At 41.4% G+C, this 19216-nt stretch overlaps 1 protein-coding gene across 3 annotated transcripts in view; it reads left to right on the top strand.

Moving 5' to 3' along the window:
- map3k4 (mitogen-activated protein kinase kinase kinase 4) overlaps nucleotides 1-19216 on the top strand; it is a 234086-nt gene that overhangs the window by 37999 nt on the left and 176871 nt on the right. For 2 of the 3 annotated variants that reach the window (XM_072503685.1, XM_072503676.1), the window contains exon 2: nucleotides 9260-9441. In XM_072503685.1, coding sequence (XP_072359786.1) covers nucleotides 9260-9441 — 182 coding nt within the window. Of the gene's footprint in view, nucleotides 1-1729; nucleotides 1790-9259; nucleotides 9442-19216 lie in introns of all 3 variants that reach the window. The other variant, XM_072503694.1, reaches the window with a different exon arrangement.

A 19216-nucleotide genomic window follows, 5' to 3' on the forward strand; every position in this document is an offset into this window, starting at 1 on the left:
TAACTGTATGGCTTCAACATCCAATCTAGCGTTTCCCATGCCCTGTTCGCTTTGACCTCTTGAATAAACAATATCCAAGAGACATACCAATAAGATTGCGTTTCCAGTAATTAGGCTTACTGGCCTTTGAGAAGTTTATTTAGTAGCGTTAGTGTGTGGGCTTCTGCAATAATAATTTTCACAATTTCAAATAATAATAATCACTTATTGTCACAAGTAGGCTTCAATGAAGTTACTGTGAAAAGCCCCTAAATAAATGCACTAATGAACCAATTTTTCATTTTCATGGCGGACATATTTGATGTGCTATGTTTAGTCTAATAACTTTTTGATTTATTATTTTTTGATAACTTCCTGATGGTGAATTTTTCTGAGGTGGATTTTTCTGAACTGCATACAGTCAAGATAGTGCATTTTATGTTGGGAACCTGTGACATACAGACTTCACTCAGACCTATCAACTGAATTACTTTAAAGCTCCCGACTGTGAGTTGGATCAGCATTATGAAATGCTTATTCTGGCCGATGCAGCCCACAAATTCGTAAAGGAATCATTATGTATCCATTACTGTTTTTTAAAAAAAAAATCCCGCTAACTAATCGTAATTCTCATTCTGTGACTTAATTGATGTTGTACTGATTAGATAAATGTAGATGTGCAAATGTGTTCTTGTAAATATGTAACGTTCGATAATTATACTAAATTACGTCTGCTTGCTCTTGAGTGTATACTCTATCGCACAGACATGTCAGGCAGATTTGATAATAGAACTGTTTTTATGGGCTGTAGAGATGGCTTCATTGCGGTCAGCCTATCCCTGCCAGCCATGATAATTAAATCAGAAAAATGCAATATAAGCAGCTACATTTATCTTCTCCATACTACACAAGTTGAAGTACTATGCAGAATTTTGGCCTTTTGCAGAAGGATGACACCAAAATTGCGAACATTAGTGTTACGAGCAACTGAACAGGCTGAACCTCTTTTTTTTTTTTCTTTTCTAAATCCTTAATTTGATAATATATCTAAAATCTTAATTCAGGTACCTTCTTCCCTGGCTGAAAAAAGCCTACTGAGACTTCTTAGTTGGACAGAACATTAAAAATAATTGGAGCTTGTAACAAAGCCAATGTAATAATCACAGCATCTTTAATCTTATAGACTACAATCAAATTGGCAAAAGTAGTCTAGAAGATGAGTTTGTTAAATAATTATGTGGCAGCAACTTTGCAGCAGCTTTCTACAATAATACATTGTGGAACCAATTGGGGAGAAACCAATTTTAGATCTCGTATTGTGCAATGAGGCAAGGTTAATTAGAAATCTCATTGTAAATGTCCTCTTGGAGTGATCATAACTTAATATGGAATTTAATTGCATTACTAGAGAGACATATTTGAGTCCAAAGTTTAAACTAAAGCCAATTACATAAGATTATGGGGACAGCTAGGTTAAGTTTGACTGGGTAAATAGAACAAAAGTGAGTAAACAGTGAAAACAGGAATGATTCAGAATTTTTAACAAATATGATCCATTAACTGCCAAGATTTACCTGATGTTTACTAAGTATGTTAAATATGTATTCAATTAAAAGGAAAGGCATATAGTGAGAAGAATAGTAGTAAACCTAAGAGCTCCCTTAATGTCAGATACAGGAGAAATTATCATGGGGAATGAGGAAATGGCAGAAATATTGAACAAATATTTTGTGTTTGTTCGTCTTTACAGAAGACACCAATTGCATAACCAGAAATAGGGGTTAACCAAGGGGCTACTGCAGAAGTTAAGGTAATTATATTTTGAGTCTTGTATTTATTTGGGGCATCTTGACAAATATATGAATAGGATGGGAATAGAAGGATATGGACCCAGGAAGTGTAGAAGATTGTAGTTTAGTCGGGCAGTATGGTCGGCACGGGCTTGGAGGGCCGAAGGGCCTGTTCCTGTGCTGTACATTTCTTTGTTCTTTGTATTGGAGAAACGAATTCCAAGGAGCTTTGGCCTTCATCCCAGGGTTCTAAGAGGTAATGGTTATGATTTTCCAACATTTCCATGATTCTATAATGGTCCGAGTAAATTGGAAATGAGCAAATACAGGCTGTCCTCAACTTCACAACTCCTCAACTTCACAACTTCGAGTTATGACGAACGGCATTTGCAACGTTTATAAATTGACATCCCATTTCAACTTTGCAATGTTGTTTTCGACTTATGGCGCCACGCCAGCATGTTCATAGATGAGTATTGACATTTTGTGCCGCCCACCTGTTATGACTGGACAGATTGAACCATCTTTATTAGGTTGGAAACAAGTATTCTGTAAGATTTTTTTTTGACGCAACTGTCAGTTTTAATGCATTTGTATGCTTGTGTTGTATTTAACATGTGCTCAGGCGCGAAGAAATTTAAGGTTAAACAGGCAAGTGACAGTGATGGAATGAATGGCTTCATTATATCCCCCACAATAACCGAGGATCTTGTGGTAAGGTGCATAGACATTGGCAGTCGTCTCAGCGACTTGACATGGCAAGGATTGAGGATTTTACATCACCGGGTGGCCCATGAGTGATTTCCAGCCTTGGTTCAAGAACCAATCCCCCATTTATACTATTGGTCCTATGGGAAAGTCGGTTTCAACTTAATGGCATTGTTTTCAGGAACCAATTGTGTCCTAAATCCGAGGCCTGCCTATATAACATGTCTATTCAAAAGTAAAGGAAGAGAGAAAACGGAACTACAGACCAGAGTCTGACATCAGTCATGAGGAAAATGCTGGAATGTATTGTTAAGTATCTTCAAGGCTGAGGTAGACAGGGCTTTAATCTCTGGGAATCAAGTGACATGGGTAGTGGGTGGGAAAGTGGAGTTGAGGGAAAAGATCAACCCACTCCCCTGCCCTATCTCTGTAACCTCATAACCCTACCTAACCTTTTGGACACTAAGGGATGATTGATCATGGTCCATCCACCTAACCTGCATATCTTTGGACTGTGGGAGGAAACCGGAGCACCCGGAGGAAACCCATGCAGACACTGGGAGAACGTACAAACTCAACACTGACATTCACTTGAGACTGGAATCGAACCCGGGTACCTGGCAGCAGACCTGACCACTGTACCACCGTGCTGCCCCATACATTATCTTACTAAGCTGAACACAAGTGTCGCTAATTATCTACTCACAGGGAACTCTCGTTATATAAACAGAACTCCATTAGCCCAACTTCAGCAAACAATATCCTGGTTGGAATGAATTTTGATACTTATGCAATGCTTTAATTGCACCGCTGTCTCCAAAACGTGTCTGCTGCCTTTCAAACCAGGATTTTTAAAAACGTGACTGCAGCAGGCACAGACTTATCACAAGTTTGTAACTCTTACTGCACCAAATATATATATAGAATACAATCTATCTGAAATTCCTACTTTCATCGCAAATGGCAAACCCAGCCTGCAAAGTGGTCAGTAACATTTGCGAGCTTATGCCAAAATTGAGTAGTCAAGCCTAACATAGTCATACTCAAAAGAATCCTACCGTACACAAGATTCATTGCAGCAACTCACCAAGGCTCCTTCAACAGCACCTTTCGAACCCCAAGACCTCTACCACCGATGAGGACAAAAGCATGGGAATGCCACCACCTGCAAGTTCCCATCCAAGCCTCTCACTACACTGGGAACTATATTGCCATTCCTAACAGGACTGTGGGTATGCCTACACCTCATGGACTGCAGCAGTTCAATAAGGCGGCTCACCACCACCACCTCTAGGGCAATTGGTGATGTGCAATAAAAACTGGTGTAGCCAACGACTGGTATTCTGCAAAAAGAATTCAATAAAATCTTGCCCAATCCATTTTGTAATCTCAAATCAGCTTATTTTGATTACAGTGCTTGCCTCCGTTAGTACGGTTTGCTGATTTCATGACTTGGTCTTGAATTTCTGAATCCAGATAAGCTTTGTGGTTAAGTAAAACAGCCACAGCACTGAGCTGTGAGTTATGCCACTGAGTGCATCTTTTCTCCTATCCACTCAGATATGATTATGCATCGTTCCTACTCTTCAGCCAGTTTTGTATGTATTCCTAGGGTTAGATCTTCCCCAGGGCTTTAAAATTAAGGGCAAAATGTACCGGCTGTTCACACCGGCAGGATATTCCAGTCCCACCAACAGCAGCCCCCGCCGCTGGTTTCCTGACCATGAAGGGTGCATTCAATGGGAAATCCCGTTGACAGCGGCGGAGCCAGAACAAAAGTACGCGGCGGGTTGCGCAGAAAATCCTGCCCTAAGTCTTGTGAAATTTTGTAAAATGTTTTCGGACTGTCAGTTTGGGCCACATCATAAGCCTTACTGCAGACCACTTGGATTGTAACTTGCTAAGAGGTTGGTCAGGCAAGGATGTTCTACTTTAAAAAAAAATGTAAAAATTTTTTTACAGTACCCAATTAATTTTTTCCAATTAAGGGGCAATTTAGCGGGCCAATCCACCTACCCTTCACATCTTTGGGTGTGGGGGTGAAACCCATGCAAACACTGGGAGAATGTACAAACTCCACATGGACAGTGACCCGGGGCCGGGATTGAACCTCTGACCTCGGCGCCGTGAGGCAGCAATGCTAACCACTGCACCACCGTGCTGCCCTAAGGAAGCTCTACGTCTGAAGCTATGCTGACTACTATTTGAGTTATTGTACAAATGATCCCCCAAGTTGACTATTCAATTCCATTAATGCGTGTAGAATGACAAAAATAAGCTACTTTGGATTTATAGTTGCTTTTTGAATGTGGGCAGTACATTAAGCTATTGCAAAATATAGATGTTTCATCAATGCCTATTGACTCACCCATTTTATTTTGGGGGTGGGGTGGGGGTGGTTTCTGAACTCTTCTCCCTAGACTTGGCATTTTGAGATAAATACCATCCAGCCCTGGGGATTTATTTGCTTGGAAATCGTCTCCCTTGACTTGGCATTTTGAGATAAATACCATCCAGCCCTGGGGATTTATTTGCCTGGAGCTCACTTAATCTGTCTGGAATTTGCATCTTGCAAAAAAGTAATTGGTTTTACTTGGACTAGTTTTGGGGGAGTGTACATTTCCGATTCTGTGGAATGATACAACATGGGGAGGCCCATCCGCATAGTGTGCCTAAGCCAGTTCTTCAAAGAGCTATCCAATTGCCCCACTCGCAAGTTTTTTCCCAATAACCCTGTAAATGTTTCCCCTTGGCAAGTATTTATTCCATTCCACTTTGAACATTACTATTGAACCTGCTTCCATCATGCGTTTACAGTGCATTCCAGACAACAAATTATTTTTTTCTCGTGCTGTTCCTGGTTCTTTAGCTATTTGCCCTAAACCTGTGTCCTCTGGTTACTGACCCAATATTACTGGAACGAGTTTCTTATTTACTCGATTAAAAGTCTTAACGATTTTGAGCTCCTATCAGATCTCCCTATAACCTACTCTGGTTTGAAACCACCCATGTCTCTCCGTAAAACTGAAATTCTGCATTCTAAATGTGCCATTCTAATAAATCTCCTCTTCACTGTCTCTCCCAAAGCTTTGACATCCTTCCTAAAGCGTGACCCCGCCCCAGAATTGGCTATACCTTTTTGGCTGGGGTCTAACCAGAATTTTATAAAGATGTAATGTAACCTTCTTGCTTGTTTACTAATCGTCAAAGATGCAGTATCCCTTTTTAATAGCCATTTCAACTTGTCCCGACTTCTTAAAAGAGTTGCACCCACATGTATCTCCAGGTCTCTTTTCCTGCACCTCTTTTTTTTGTTTTAATGTAAGAAACCTACAGTTTAGTTTATATTTTACTTCATGAAATGTATCAGTTCAAAATATATGTGAATCAGCCATGTGTCTGCTCATTTCACCCAACTAAGTCCAGATTTTTCTGTATCCTCTTTTATCACATTTTGAGTTTCTTAACAGCTGGGTACTGTAAATTATGTCCTGCATATAGGAGGAACAAATTTGATCAATACATTTCCAGGTCAACAAGGAAGGAAATATTGCTGGATCTAGTTCTGGTAATAAAGTGGTGTATATTTCAGATGTGAAGCATTTGGGAAACTGGAATCACAATGCTGGCTTTGGAATAGTTATGAAAAAAGAACATTGATCAACTGGAGGACGACAATTTTGGTGAATTGAAATCCAGATCATTAAAGAAATATCAAAAAGATCAGTGTTCCTAAAACTCTTGGGCACCTTTGGTGTACATCCCTCTTCTAAAAAATAATCTTTGACCCCTACTCTCTGTTTTCTGTCTGTTCGCCAATTCCTTATCTATTCTGTCACTGACCCATTAATGCAGCGGACTTCACTTTGTGATACTTGAAACGCCTTTTGAAGGTCCATATATGCAACATTCGTTGTACTGCTCTCCAACCATCTCTCGCCAAACATACCATGATACACAAAGCCACTCAAGTGTGGGGAGTGAATAGGAATACTGTGGTAGCAGGGGACAGTATAGTCAGTGGGATATACACCGTTCACAGGCTGTGTTGCCTTTTCAATTCACCAAAATTGTCGCCCTCCAGTTGATCCATGTCCTTTTTTTCATTACTATTCCAAAGCCAGCATTGTGATTCCAGTTTCCCAAATGCTTCACTTCTGAAATATGCACCACTTTATTCCCAGAACGAGATACAGCAATTTTTCCTTCCTTGATGACCTGGGAATGTATTGGTCAAGAAAGTACATATTTCAGGAATTCATACTCCCCTTTGCTCTTTATAATTAAAATCTCTTGTTATCACTATAAAATTATTAAATCTTTCTGCAAGTTGTCTGCAAATTTGTTCATCCTATATACTTTCCATGATATGGTAATTTATTGTGTACTTCCAGCAGAGTAATAAGTCTTCATATTCCTTTAAATCTAACCAAATGGGATTGTCTTGACTCTCTAGCCTATCACCCCTTTCCAGTGCTGTGACCACATAATTGATCAATATTACCACCCTCTTTTTTTTTTTTTTTGTTTGTTTGTTGCTGCTACTTTTCCTAGACAACTCTTAATAGCCAGGAATATTACATTCTCCATCCTCCCCCTGTCTCTGTTATTGCCACCATTTCATAAGTGACATGTTGTGCCTGCAGCTCACCAACCTCTATATCACAATCATGTGTCTACCCACATGTATTCTAAATCCATCCAAGTCTACCTCTCTTTTTGGCCCATTACTGATCCGTCTTATTTTTAAATTGCATTCCCTTTATTCTAACGCTGCTTTTATAAATATCCTGGGTACCTGATTTCTCCTTTCTGTTCGGTAAGAGCGAGTAGGGCTTTTTGGACTGCTTTATGACTTGTCACATGTCTTTTCAAAACCTGTTTTTGTTGAATATAACTATATAATTTATGGGAATATTACTTTTTTTTTAGCTTAATGCAATGTTTCTGGAACTAAATGCAATTTCTCATCATTGACATATTTTTCTCTTTCCACACCCCAGCAGTATTTTCTTGTCATTTATAAAATATACATTGCATGTAATCGATAAATCTGCATGCAGATTCATACTTCACTTGAGTTGATGAAGTGAAATCCATTTTTAAAGGTATTCTTCACTCAAGCACGTTTTTTGCTTGCCTGGTTAGTTGTATGTTTTAGCTCAAAGCAACACTAAAAGTTATAGAACATTACAGCGCAGTACAGGCCCTTCGGTCCTTGATGTTGTGCCGACCTGTGAAACCACTCTAAAGCCCATCTACACTATTCCCTTATCATCCATATGTCTATCCAATGCCCATTTGAATGCCCTTAGTGTTGGCGAGTCCACTACTGTTGCAGGCAGGGCATTCCATGCCCTTACTACTCTCTGAGTAAAGAACCTACCTCTGACATCTGTCCTATATTGATCTCCCCTCAATTTAAAGCTATGTCCCCTTGTGCTGGACGTCACCATCCGAGGAAAAAGGCTCTCACTGTCCACCCTATCCAATCCTCTGATCATCTTGTATGCCTCAATTAAGTCACCTCTTAACCTTCTCTCTAACGAAAACAGCCTCACGTCCCTCAGCCTTTCCTCATAAGATCTTCCCTCCATACCAGGCAACATTCTGGTAAATCTCCTCTGCACCCTTTCCAATGCTTCCACGTCCTTCCTATAATGCGGCGACCAGAATTGCACGCAATACTCCAAATGCGGCCGCACCAGAGTTTTGTACAGCTGCAACATGACCTCATGGCTCCGAAACTCAGTCCCTCCACCAATAAACGCTAACACACCGTACACCGCCTTAACAACCCTCTCAACCTGGGTGGCAACTTTCAGGGAGCTATGTACATGGACACCGAGATCTCTCTGCTCATCCACATTGCCAAGAATCTTACCATTAGCCCAGTACTCTGTCTTCCTGTTATTCCTTCCAAAATGAATCACCTCACACTTTTCTGCAATAAACTCCATTTGCCACCTCTCAGCCCAGCGCTGCAGCTTATCTATGTCCCTCTAACTTGTAACATCCTTCCGCACTGTCCACAACTCCACCGACTTTAGTGTCATCTGCAAATTTACTCACCCATCCTTCTACGCCCTCCTCCAGGTCATTTATAAAAATGACAAACAGCAGTGGTCCTAAAACAGGTCCTTGTGGTACACCACTAGTAACTGGACTCCAGTCTGAACATTTCCCATCAACCACCACCCTTTGTCTTCTTCCAGCTAGCCAATTTCTGATCCAAACTGCTAAATGACCCTGAATCCCATGCCTCCATATTTCTGCAGTAGCCTACCATGGGGAACCATATCAAACGCTGTACTGAAATCCATATACACTACATCAACTGCTTTACCCTCATCCACCTGTTTGGTCACCTTCTCAAAGAACTCAATAAGGTTTGTGAGGCACGACCTACCCTTCATAAAACCGTGTTGACTATCTCTAATCAAATTATTCCTTTCCAGATGGTTATACATCCTATCTCTTATAAACCTTTCCAAAATTTTGCCCACAACAGAAGTAAGGCTCACTGATCTATAGTTACCGGGGTTGTCTCTACTCCCCTTCTTGAACAAGGGGACAACATTTGCTATCCTCCAGTCTTCTGGCACTATTCCTGTAGACAAAGATGACTTAAAGATCAAAGCCAAAGGCTCAGCAATCTCCTCCCTAGCTTCCCAGAGAATCCCAGGATAAATCCCATCCGGCCCAGGGGAGATATCTTTAGTTTTAGAGACATTATATATTATTTGTAGAACAACTGGGGTAATTTATTTTTCCTTTCTCAGGGAAGCCAGAAGATCAGGGGATATCGCTTCTGAAGATATTGAATCAGATGACTATTCTGATGAATCTAGCCTTGAAGGTTTTTATGGAACTTCACCACCTAACACCCAAAGGCAGATGAAACGCATGTCAACTAAACACAGAAATAACTTTGGAAAAGCAGTCAGTCGTCCTGTTAATAAAGGTTAGTATGACTCAAAAGTTTGCTTTGCTTGGAAGCATATGCCGCAATTGAATAATCTCAGTTTTGATGTTACTAACCGTATGGTATTTTATAGCAGTGGATGGTCTCTGGAATGAGATGGGCACTGAATGTGTTAGGTAATGAGGATGCTCCAATTCACTTTTCAATGAGCATCAGGCAAATTGATCTATTTTCTATTTTCCATTTATGGTGCATTCCACGTAAAACACCCCAAGGCACCCCAGGTTCTGCGTTATTATAAAACAAATGATGACAAGGAGCCCCCTAAAGAGACAGTAATTAAGATGACAAATCATTTAGCCAAAGAGGTGGGTTTTAAGGAGTGCCTTAAAGAAGGAAAGCAGGGTAGAGCGATCAAGAACTGTCAGGAAGGTATTCCAGAGTTTGGGGCCCAGGCAACAGAAGTCTTGGCCACCAACGGTTGAGTGATTAAAGTTGGAGATGTACGTAGAACAATAATTTTGAAAGAAAGGGGAGAATGCTGGAACAAGGGAGATGTACAAAGTTGGAGAAAGTGCCAGGGGATCAGGCCAAGGTAATTTGGTGATGAGCGCCACAGTACCACTGTGATGGTGGAGGAGCAAATGGTGGAAGATGTAGCCAGGTTGGGGGGCGGGGGGGGGGGGGGAAGGCTTCATTAAGGGGAAAGTTACCATCACCCTTCAACCAGGTTTCCATTAAGACCATAAATGTGGATGCAGTCACCCAAAATATTATAATTTTATCTGTGGTATCTTGAGTAACATGGTAATATTTTTGGGGAAGGGACAATATCCAACATGCCAATTTGATCATCTTGTTAAATTTCTTATTGTGACTTTAGAACTAATAGTTCTGTAATTAATGCAGTTCTGTCATCCTGTAACTAAACACAAACTGCATTTATTGTTTTCCTTTGGCACCCTTAAAGCTAGTTTGAAAGACTGTTTCCTCACCCTTCTGATCCTCTATCCCCCACCCCTTTTGTTGTTCCTTCTCTTTTGTGGCTCCTGCCTCTTTCTTTCCTTCCCTTACCCACCCCCTCTGTTTCTTTTGGAATCCCTTGTTTGCTTTCAAAATTCTGTTTGCAAGAGAAAATTAGGATGAGGGAAAAATAAATCTTCCTTTCTGTTGGTGGTTGTGTTTCAGATGAGGCATGAAATTGAGGCACCATCTCTCTCAAGTGGACGTTACGTAGCCCACTTCAGAGATTTGAGCACATAACCTAGGCTTGCGGTGACAAATGCTATTCTTGTGGAAAATAACTTAAAAGTAGACCCAGTCTATATCTTCTCGAGTGAACATGAAATGAGACGAGCAGCTCTGTTTTGAAGAGCTGCAAGGGAGCTTTTCCCGCTGTCCTTGCCAATATTCATTGCTCAAGCAACATCACTAAAACCGCTTGTTTGGTCTTTATCACATTGCAGTTCTTGCAGTGTGCATCTTGGTGGCTGCATTTCCTACATTGCAACAGTGTCAATTTCAAAAGTATTTTGTTATCTGTAAAGTGTTTTGGGACCTCCCTGAGGTTGTGAAAGGCATATTTAAATCAAGTCACCTTTCGTCTTCCCCTACCTGTTCTCTCAGTTCACTTCTCCCTTCCTCTTTCGGTCTGCCCCTTCTTTCCCCATCTGAGCCAACACTTTTGCAGTTGTTACTTGTGCAAAGAAATATTAAGTAATTTGGTTTGGTGGGGCATCTCATGGCTGCCCTGTTGTTTAGACTTTTGCCCAGTCCTCTCAGAAATGTTTTGGCCACTAAATGCTGGAAGTGTGAGCTGATAATGGTGCAAGGAGGACATCAGAACTTGGTGAACAATAGGAAACTATCTCTTTAACATTTAAAGATTGAGAAATAAAAAGAAGGAAGATTGAGGAGAGGGAGTTCAGTGTCAAATCAGGTTTAAAAAAAAGAGAAATGGAAGGAAAGAAATATTGAATTGCAAGAGAGAAAAGAAACAAAGGAAAGTAAGAATTTAAAAGAAAAATATATTTGAATAACCATTCACTAAATGTAAGAATGACATTCTGCACTTTGACTTTTTTTGGGGGCCATGGCGGTAATTGTCAGTCATTAGCAGTTGCCACTTAATTACTGGGCTTGACTTGCTTTAGTATATTGAATAGGTATTAAATAAACAAAAGCAGAAAATCATAGAAGCCATTTCTGTGAAACTAAAAATGGAGCAGTGCAAATTGGCCAGTAACTCCATGGTCATTTTCAATTCACATGTCTCTTCCTCATTATAAATTGCTGGTCAATTTTCCAAATGATGGCGTGCATCATCTTTATTAATTCACCTTGACATCTCTACCTATTGATGCACTAGATCATACCTGCCCACTAACTTTACCCTTGTCCCCAATAAAATCGCTAAAGTGCAGCCCAGTCAGCCCATCGAGTCTGAAATGGCCTTCCAAAAGAGCACCCTACCCAGGCCCCCTTTTCGCCCTATCCCTGTAACTCCATTGTTGGACACTAAAGGGCAAATTAGCATGGCCAATCCACCTAACCCGCACATCTTTGGACTGTGGGAAGAAACTGGAGTACCCGGAAGAAGGCCGTGCAGACACTGGGAGAATGTGCAAACTTCACACAGACAGTAGAACTTTTGCTCTTTCCAACCCAATTCATTCCCCTGGTATACTCCTCAGCTCTGCTCCATGTCCAAGGGAAAAGGGCTTCAATGTCTTTAGTGAACAAATGGTTTAACCATTCATCTCCAAATCTAGTTGGACCACTTAAAACTATTATTGGGCTATGCTCTCCACCACTAAAATGACCCACTGTAAAAACATTCCCCAGGAAGGCAGTGATAGCACCTGGCTTCTCTTCTCCAACATTAGCCCTCTTAATCTACGCTTCACAGCCTCCTCTGCCCTCATCTCCAACAGTTAAGTGTGATTGACCAGGGGAAAGTAAATGCAGTCACCAGGACCGATTCCTACCCAGTCCCTCACATCGTGGATTGAATAAATAAGGTGCTTCACTACCTACCTTGATAAAATCAACTTTTTAAAAAAGTACTAACAAGTCCCCGTGACATCCGAAGCAAATCAATCCCTGCTTTGGTCTCCCCAGGTGGCCTATATCAGTGTAGGGAAGCCCTTTGGCCTTAAAAATGACCCAACAACCTTTCAGAGGCTGATAAACCAGGAATGAACCAGGAAACCTGCTGTTTCTAGGAAGGAAACTCTTCAAGTTTGTTTCGAACCTTGGCATCCCAGCTGCCCCACTAACAGATTTACTAAAGCAAATTGTCACTGTAGTCTGGGAAGAGGTGTACCAAAAAGTTTGAAAGAAATTAAAAGCTGCCCTGACCCACGAACCCATGCTCGCTGCCCCAAACGTCAGTAACCCGTTTAGACTATCTAGATGCCAGTGATTTTCGGGTAGCAGTTCGTCTACTCCAGAACGGTGATTCAAGAATTGGCTATTTCTCCAAAAAAGCGCAACAAACATCAGAAAAGATACCCCGGTCGAGGAGAGAATCATGACTATCCAGAATTTCAAGATCTATGTTAACAATGGATGCCAAGAGCCTAATATATACCGACCATAGCCAGATTGTTCCACTGGAGCTTGCTCACAAGGGGAATGCACGCAGTACTGAATTATATGTATGTGCTGGTGTGTAATTTCTTTGAAGACAAACTATGTAAAAGAAGAAAAGTCATAGAATTCCTTGCTTTTTTCTCTGGGAGGGAAGTATGCCATGTTCAGTAAAAGACATGCCAGATTCATTAACTTGAAACAGGTACTGTTTTCATTGGGAAACATCTGGAACTGCCTTTATTTATTTATTTTAAAATGGACACTGATGAATTATTAAGTTGGCTGCCAAAGACGTCAGGTGACCATTGAAACTTCAACCCAGACTGTTGTGCTTGTGGGAAATTCTGAATTGGAAATGCACTGTTTGGAGATTCCCCCCTTGGAAGGACATAGCTCGACAGCAGTCATTTTTGGAATTTGCGCCTGTCCCTGATGCGTACTCCAAAGCCCAGAGTCAATGGTTTGTCCCCAGGTTAGCAATGTAACAAAGGGAAGCTGGATGATACCAGGTTTCTACAGGTTAAGTATAAAAGACCACCATCTACTTTGTATTATATATCACTGGCCATTGACCATGTGACTGAAACTGGTTCTCTGATATTGAAATCATTGCCAAACTCTGAAAAGACTTGGGGATAGTCTGCAGAATAACACTGACGAGACCTAAGAGCTGCGGAGAAAGGCTGTGCCACCTTTTACCTTTTAAGAACAGAGATGTCTATTAGTATTTTCAAAAATCGTCTCCCAGTCCGATTCCAAAGCTCAGTTGTTCACCTGTAAAGAAATTGGTCTTCTGACACAACAGCCGTGAGTCCCTGATTCATGATCTGCTGGATGTTATTTTCAAAGGATTATGGGTATCTAACTCCTCCTGCCTCCTCCAGCCATCTGAATTAACTTGAACTACAATTTAAGAGTGGGAAAAACTTCCTTCACTGGACCTGCGAAGACAAGTGAGCTTTGAACATTTCCTCAGTGCACTTCTACAAGTATTAAACCATCTTCTTAATCTTTCTTCAGTGTATGGTGTGACTGACACAGCGTTGGGATCTTTAAACCTACAAAGATCTGCTGCTGGTACTTTAAATTGAGTGCACACTGAGGGGAGTTTAGAAGCACCATCTTACATTTTTTTCAAAACAAACCTACGGCAATTACAGGTAGAAGGGAATGGAATTGGGGATTTCCGTTATCTCCTCTTCCTATAACAATAAAAAGTTATATTAACGACAAATTGCATTCAAAATTTTATCTAACTATTTAGATAGAGTAAATGGGGAAAACGATTTCCATGGCAAGAGGAATGGCAACCAAACAGCACTGATTTAAGGTAATTAACAAAAGAAGCATGGGATAGGGTTATTGGGGTGGAGACGAGGATTTTTCTTGGCAGTAAGTTATGATCTGGAGTGCACTGCATTGCTAAATTCTTAAAGTTGGACATTGCAGGGCAATTGTGAAAAAGCAGCAGAATCAGATAGCTCTTTCGAAGAGCATATATAGTTGGGTGGAGTTTCACATTTGTTTTTTTGACTTATTGCACATATCCAACAAAACTGCATTGACTTATTCTGTTGGAGAAAGACAAAAGATAACTAATTTTTACTATCAGAAGCTGTAATACACATGGCTGTTTTGCAGTGCATGTGCATTAAAAGATTGTTCAGACAAGTTGCAGCAGTGTTTGCAGACAATCCCATGCTCTTTTCATCAGACTGTTAATGACACTGTAAAGAAGCCTATAATTGGGGGCTGACAAACTGCTGAAGGTTGCATGAAATTGAAGCAAACGGTCCATGTTCCTAGGAAAAATTAGAGCTGACCTCATTCATGTACACATCAAAGGTTTGATTGACAGGGTGGATGCTGAGTGGCTGTTCCCATTGCATAGCGTGCATGGAGTGTACATAACCAGTAGCCATTGGCCCCAAATTTAATTTTGTGGAAGTGACTGGTTTTTGAGTGAGTTGAAATCTTTACTTTGGCTCTTGCGGTGTTAATTGGTAGGTACTGATTTTTGTTCTACACGATGAGCAGTGAATTCAGATGTCTTGGCGTCAACGTTTTTACGGAACCTAATCTGACATGGAAACTAATATGACCCAAGAGATTTTCAATTGTGAATCAAGGAATCATTTACAAGGGCATGGGAGATTAATTTTGTATTGACCGAAGTGAGTTGTTTCCTCTCTTCATGCAGTGCTTGATCTGTGGCACAAGCTAAAAATCAGAAGTCATTTTCAATTAAATAGCTACCTACACAAATCTTTAAATTGTCCTCCGTCTCCCAAGCCCCAAAACCAATGAAACAGTACATGCTTTTACTGCAACTTCTAACCATTGAAATTGATCGCTATTAAATAATTTATAGCAGAGCACTTAGAAAACAGCGGCAGGATTGGACAGAGTCAGCATGGGTTTATGAAGGAGAAACCATGTTTGACAAATCTACTGGAATTCTTCGAGGGTGTAACTAGTAGAGTTGATGAGGGGAGACAACGGATGTGGTTTATTTGGGCTTTCAGAAGGCTTTTGACAATGTCCCACATAGATTAGCGTGTAAAATTAAAACGCATGGGGTTAGGGGTAGTGTATTGAGATGAATAGAAAACTGGTTGGCAGACAGGAAACAAAGAATGGGAATTAATGGGCCAATTTCAAATTGGCAGGCAGTGCTTAGTGGGGTATTGCATGAACTGGTGCAAGGACCCCAGCTATTCACAATATGAATGATTTAAATGAGGGAACAAAATGTCATATTTCCAAATTTGCAGATGACACAAAGTAGGTGGGAGGGTGAGCTGTGAGGAGGATGCAGCAATCCTTCAGTGTGATTTGGACAAGTTGAGTGAGTGGGCAAATGAATGGCAGATGCAGTATAATTTGGATAATTGCGAGGTTATCCGCTTTAGCAGCAAAAATGGGGAGTGCAGCAAAGGTTTACTTTACTGATTCCTCAGATGGTGGGACTGACGTACGAGGAGAAATTGAATCGGTTAGGATTGTATCTTCTGGAGCTTAGAAGAATTTAGGGGGGTGGAGGGATCTCCTAGAAACCTATAACATTCTAACAGGACTAGAAATGGTAGATGCAAGAAGGATGTTCATGATGGAGGGTGGTGGCGTGTCCAGAACCAGGGGTCACAGTTTGAGGATATAGGGTAGACTATTTAGGACAGGGATGAGGAGAAAGTTCTTCACCCAGAGAGTGGGGAGCCTGTGGAATTCATTACCACAGGAAGTAAGAAGTAATTGAGGCCAAAATATTGTATGTCTTCAAGAGCGGTTAGATATAGCACTTGGGGTAAGGGGATCAAAAGGATATGGGAGGGAGGGCGGGAGTAGACTGTTGAGTATGGATAATCAACCATGATTATAATGAAATGGTGGAGCAGGCCCAAAGGGCTGAATGGCCTGCTCCTATTTTCTATGTTTCCATTACACAAAATAGCACTTAGTCAAATGATTTTTCTTTGGTGTGGGCATGTTAAGATGTCACCAGCTAGGCCACTACTTATTGCCATCTCTAATTGCCCTTGAAAAGGTGGTGGTGAGCTGTGCTCTTGAACCATTCCAGCCCATCTAGTGTAGGTACACCTATGTTGGGAGATCCAGACAGACCCAGTAACACTGACTGAATGGTGATCTAGTTCGCTGTGAAGCAACAATGCTATCCACTGTGCTACAATGCCACCCATCTTGTAGCATGTTCATAACTGCAACCACTATGTCGGTGGTAGAGAGAGTGGATGGCTAAGGTAGTGGATGGGATAGCAATCAAGTCAGCTGCTTTGCCCTAGATGTTGTTGCTCTTCATGCAGGCAAGTGGAGCTTATTCCATCACATTCCTGACTTATGCCTTTATAGATAGCGGACAGGCTTGGGAGAGGCAGGAGATGAACTACTTGCTGCAGAATTCCCAGACTTTGACCTTCTCTTATAGCTCCACAGTATTTATATGGTTGATGCAGTTCAGTTTCTGGTCAATAGACCCTGGATGTTGATAGTGGGGATTCAGTAGTAGGCGTGCATTGAAAGTTGAAGGAAGATGATTAGATTCTTTCTCGTTCGAGATAGTCACTGCATGGCCCTTGTGTCGTGCAAATGTTACTTGTTATCATCCCAAGCCTGAATGTTGTTGCGTTTGGTCATGGGCTGCTCAAGTAGCTGAGGAATTTGAATAAAGCTGAACATTGTGCAATCATTTGTGAACATGGGTGGCACGGTAGCACAGTGGTTAGGACTGTTGCTTCATAATGCCAGGGTCCCAGGCTCGATTCCTGGCTTTTGTCACTGTCTGTGCGGAGGTCTGCACGTTCTCCCCGTGTCTGCGTGGGGTTCCTCCGGGTGCTCCGGTTTCCTCCCGCAAGTCCCAAAAGACGTGCTGTTAGATAAATTGGACATTCTGAATTCTCCCTCCATGCACCCGAATAGGCGGCGGAATGTGGCGACTAGGGGCTTTTCACAGTAACCTCATTGCAGTGTTAATGTACACCTACTTGTGGCAATAAAGATTATTATTACTTGTGCCCTTATGATGGAAGGAAGATAATGATTGAAGCAGCTGAAGATGGTAGGCACTACCCGGGTAACCTCTGCATCGATGTCCTGAGACTGAGATTATTGATCTCTAGCAAACACCACATCCTCCTTTGCGCTAGATATGACTCCAACCAGTAGAGATTTTTCTCCTCGATTCCTATTTTGCTAGAGTCCTTTGATTCTACAATAAGTACTGTCAGTGAGCAGATTATTGCCGATAAGTGTTGCTTGATAGCAGTGTAAACTCCTTCCATCACTTTGTTGATGACCGAGAATAGACTGAAGGGGCAGTACAATAATTGGCTGGGGTTTGTGCTGCTTTTTGTGGCAGCACATACCCAAACAATTTTCCACTTTGGGTAGATGCTGTTTGTAGCTGTACTGGAACAGCTTGGCTGTGCACAAGGCTGGTTCTGGAGCACATGTCTTCCATATTATTGCTGGAATGTTGTCGGGCCTTTGATGTATTCAATGTTTTCAGTCATTTCTTGACATCACATGGAATGACTCCATTTGGCTGAAGGCTGGCATCTGACGTGGGGAACCTATGGAGGAGGCCAAGATGGATATCTACTCAGCATCTCTGGCTGAAGATATTTACAAATGCTTCAATCTTGTCCTTTACACTGCTGCGTTGCCCCCCCCCCCCATCATTTTGAAGATGGGGATATTTGTGGAGCTGCCTCCTGTTATGTCTGAATAATGTAGGACTGCAGACCTGATGCGTTGGTTGTGCGATTGCTTTGTACTGTTTATCACTTTGTATTTTATTAGCAAATCGTTGACTAATCCAATGTAAAGCTTGTGATACTGAGCTTTGTTTCCTGACAGAAGTATCGGATTAAACTCTCACTGAGTATCAAGTTTCAAGCTTAGTCTATTTGATACTATTTATAATTGGAGATGTAATGCTGCCTGACAGTGAGACGTACCATTATGTTTTACCTCAATGTTGCAGGTTTATTTGGAATTCGTAGCAAGAAGCTGTTAAAGGCAGGAAAGCATTTTCTCACAGGAGAATGAAATCTGGTTGCTGTTGTCCATCTCTCACTCCGGAATTAAATTGGGTGTGATGTTAAGCGGTGAATTATGGTGAGGATATGGGGTCAAAACCAAGTTTGTGGTTGAAAATGGCATTGACATTATGAACAGCTTGAGACGATGGCTGAAGAAGGATGGAATCAGTGTCAGGGATTTAAGACGATAGGATTTGGTCTTCCATTATTTAACTTAAAGAAACTGTCCCTCTGTACCATAGAAAAGTTACAGCACAGAAGGTCATTCGGCCCATCTTGTCCATGCGAACCTGAGGATACCCAGGTGCCCTTGCTAATCCCACCTTCCTGCACCCGACCCATAGCCCTGTAGCTAAGAGCACTTAAGGTGCAGATCCAGGTACTTTTTAAAAGAGTTTGGGGTAACTGCCTCTACACCCACCACCCTCTGTGTAAAAAAAGGTTCCTCTTGTATCCTCTCTACCCCTTCTACCACTTAGCTTGAATCTATGTCCCCTGTTTCTAGAATTCTCTGCCAAGGGAAATAAATTTATCCTGTCCACTTTATCTCTTCCTCCTCATAATTTTGTATACCTCAATCAAGTCACCCCACAGCCCAAGGAAAATAAACCCAACCTATCCAATCCCTCCTCATAGCTACACTCTTCTAGTCCTGCCAACCT

This window comes from Scyliorhinus torazame, chromosome 1, assembly GCF_047496885.1.
Source record: "Scyliorhinus torazame isolate Kashiwa2021f chromosome 1, sScyTor2.1, whole genome shotgun sequence".
Lineage (NCBI taxonomy): Eukaryota > Metazoa > Chordata > Chondrichthyes > Carcharhiniformes > Scyliorhinidae > Scyliorhinus > Scyliorhinus torazame.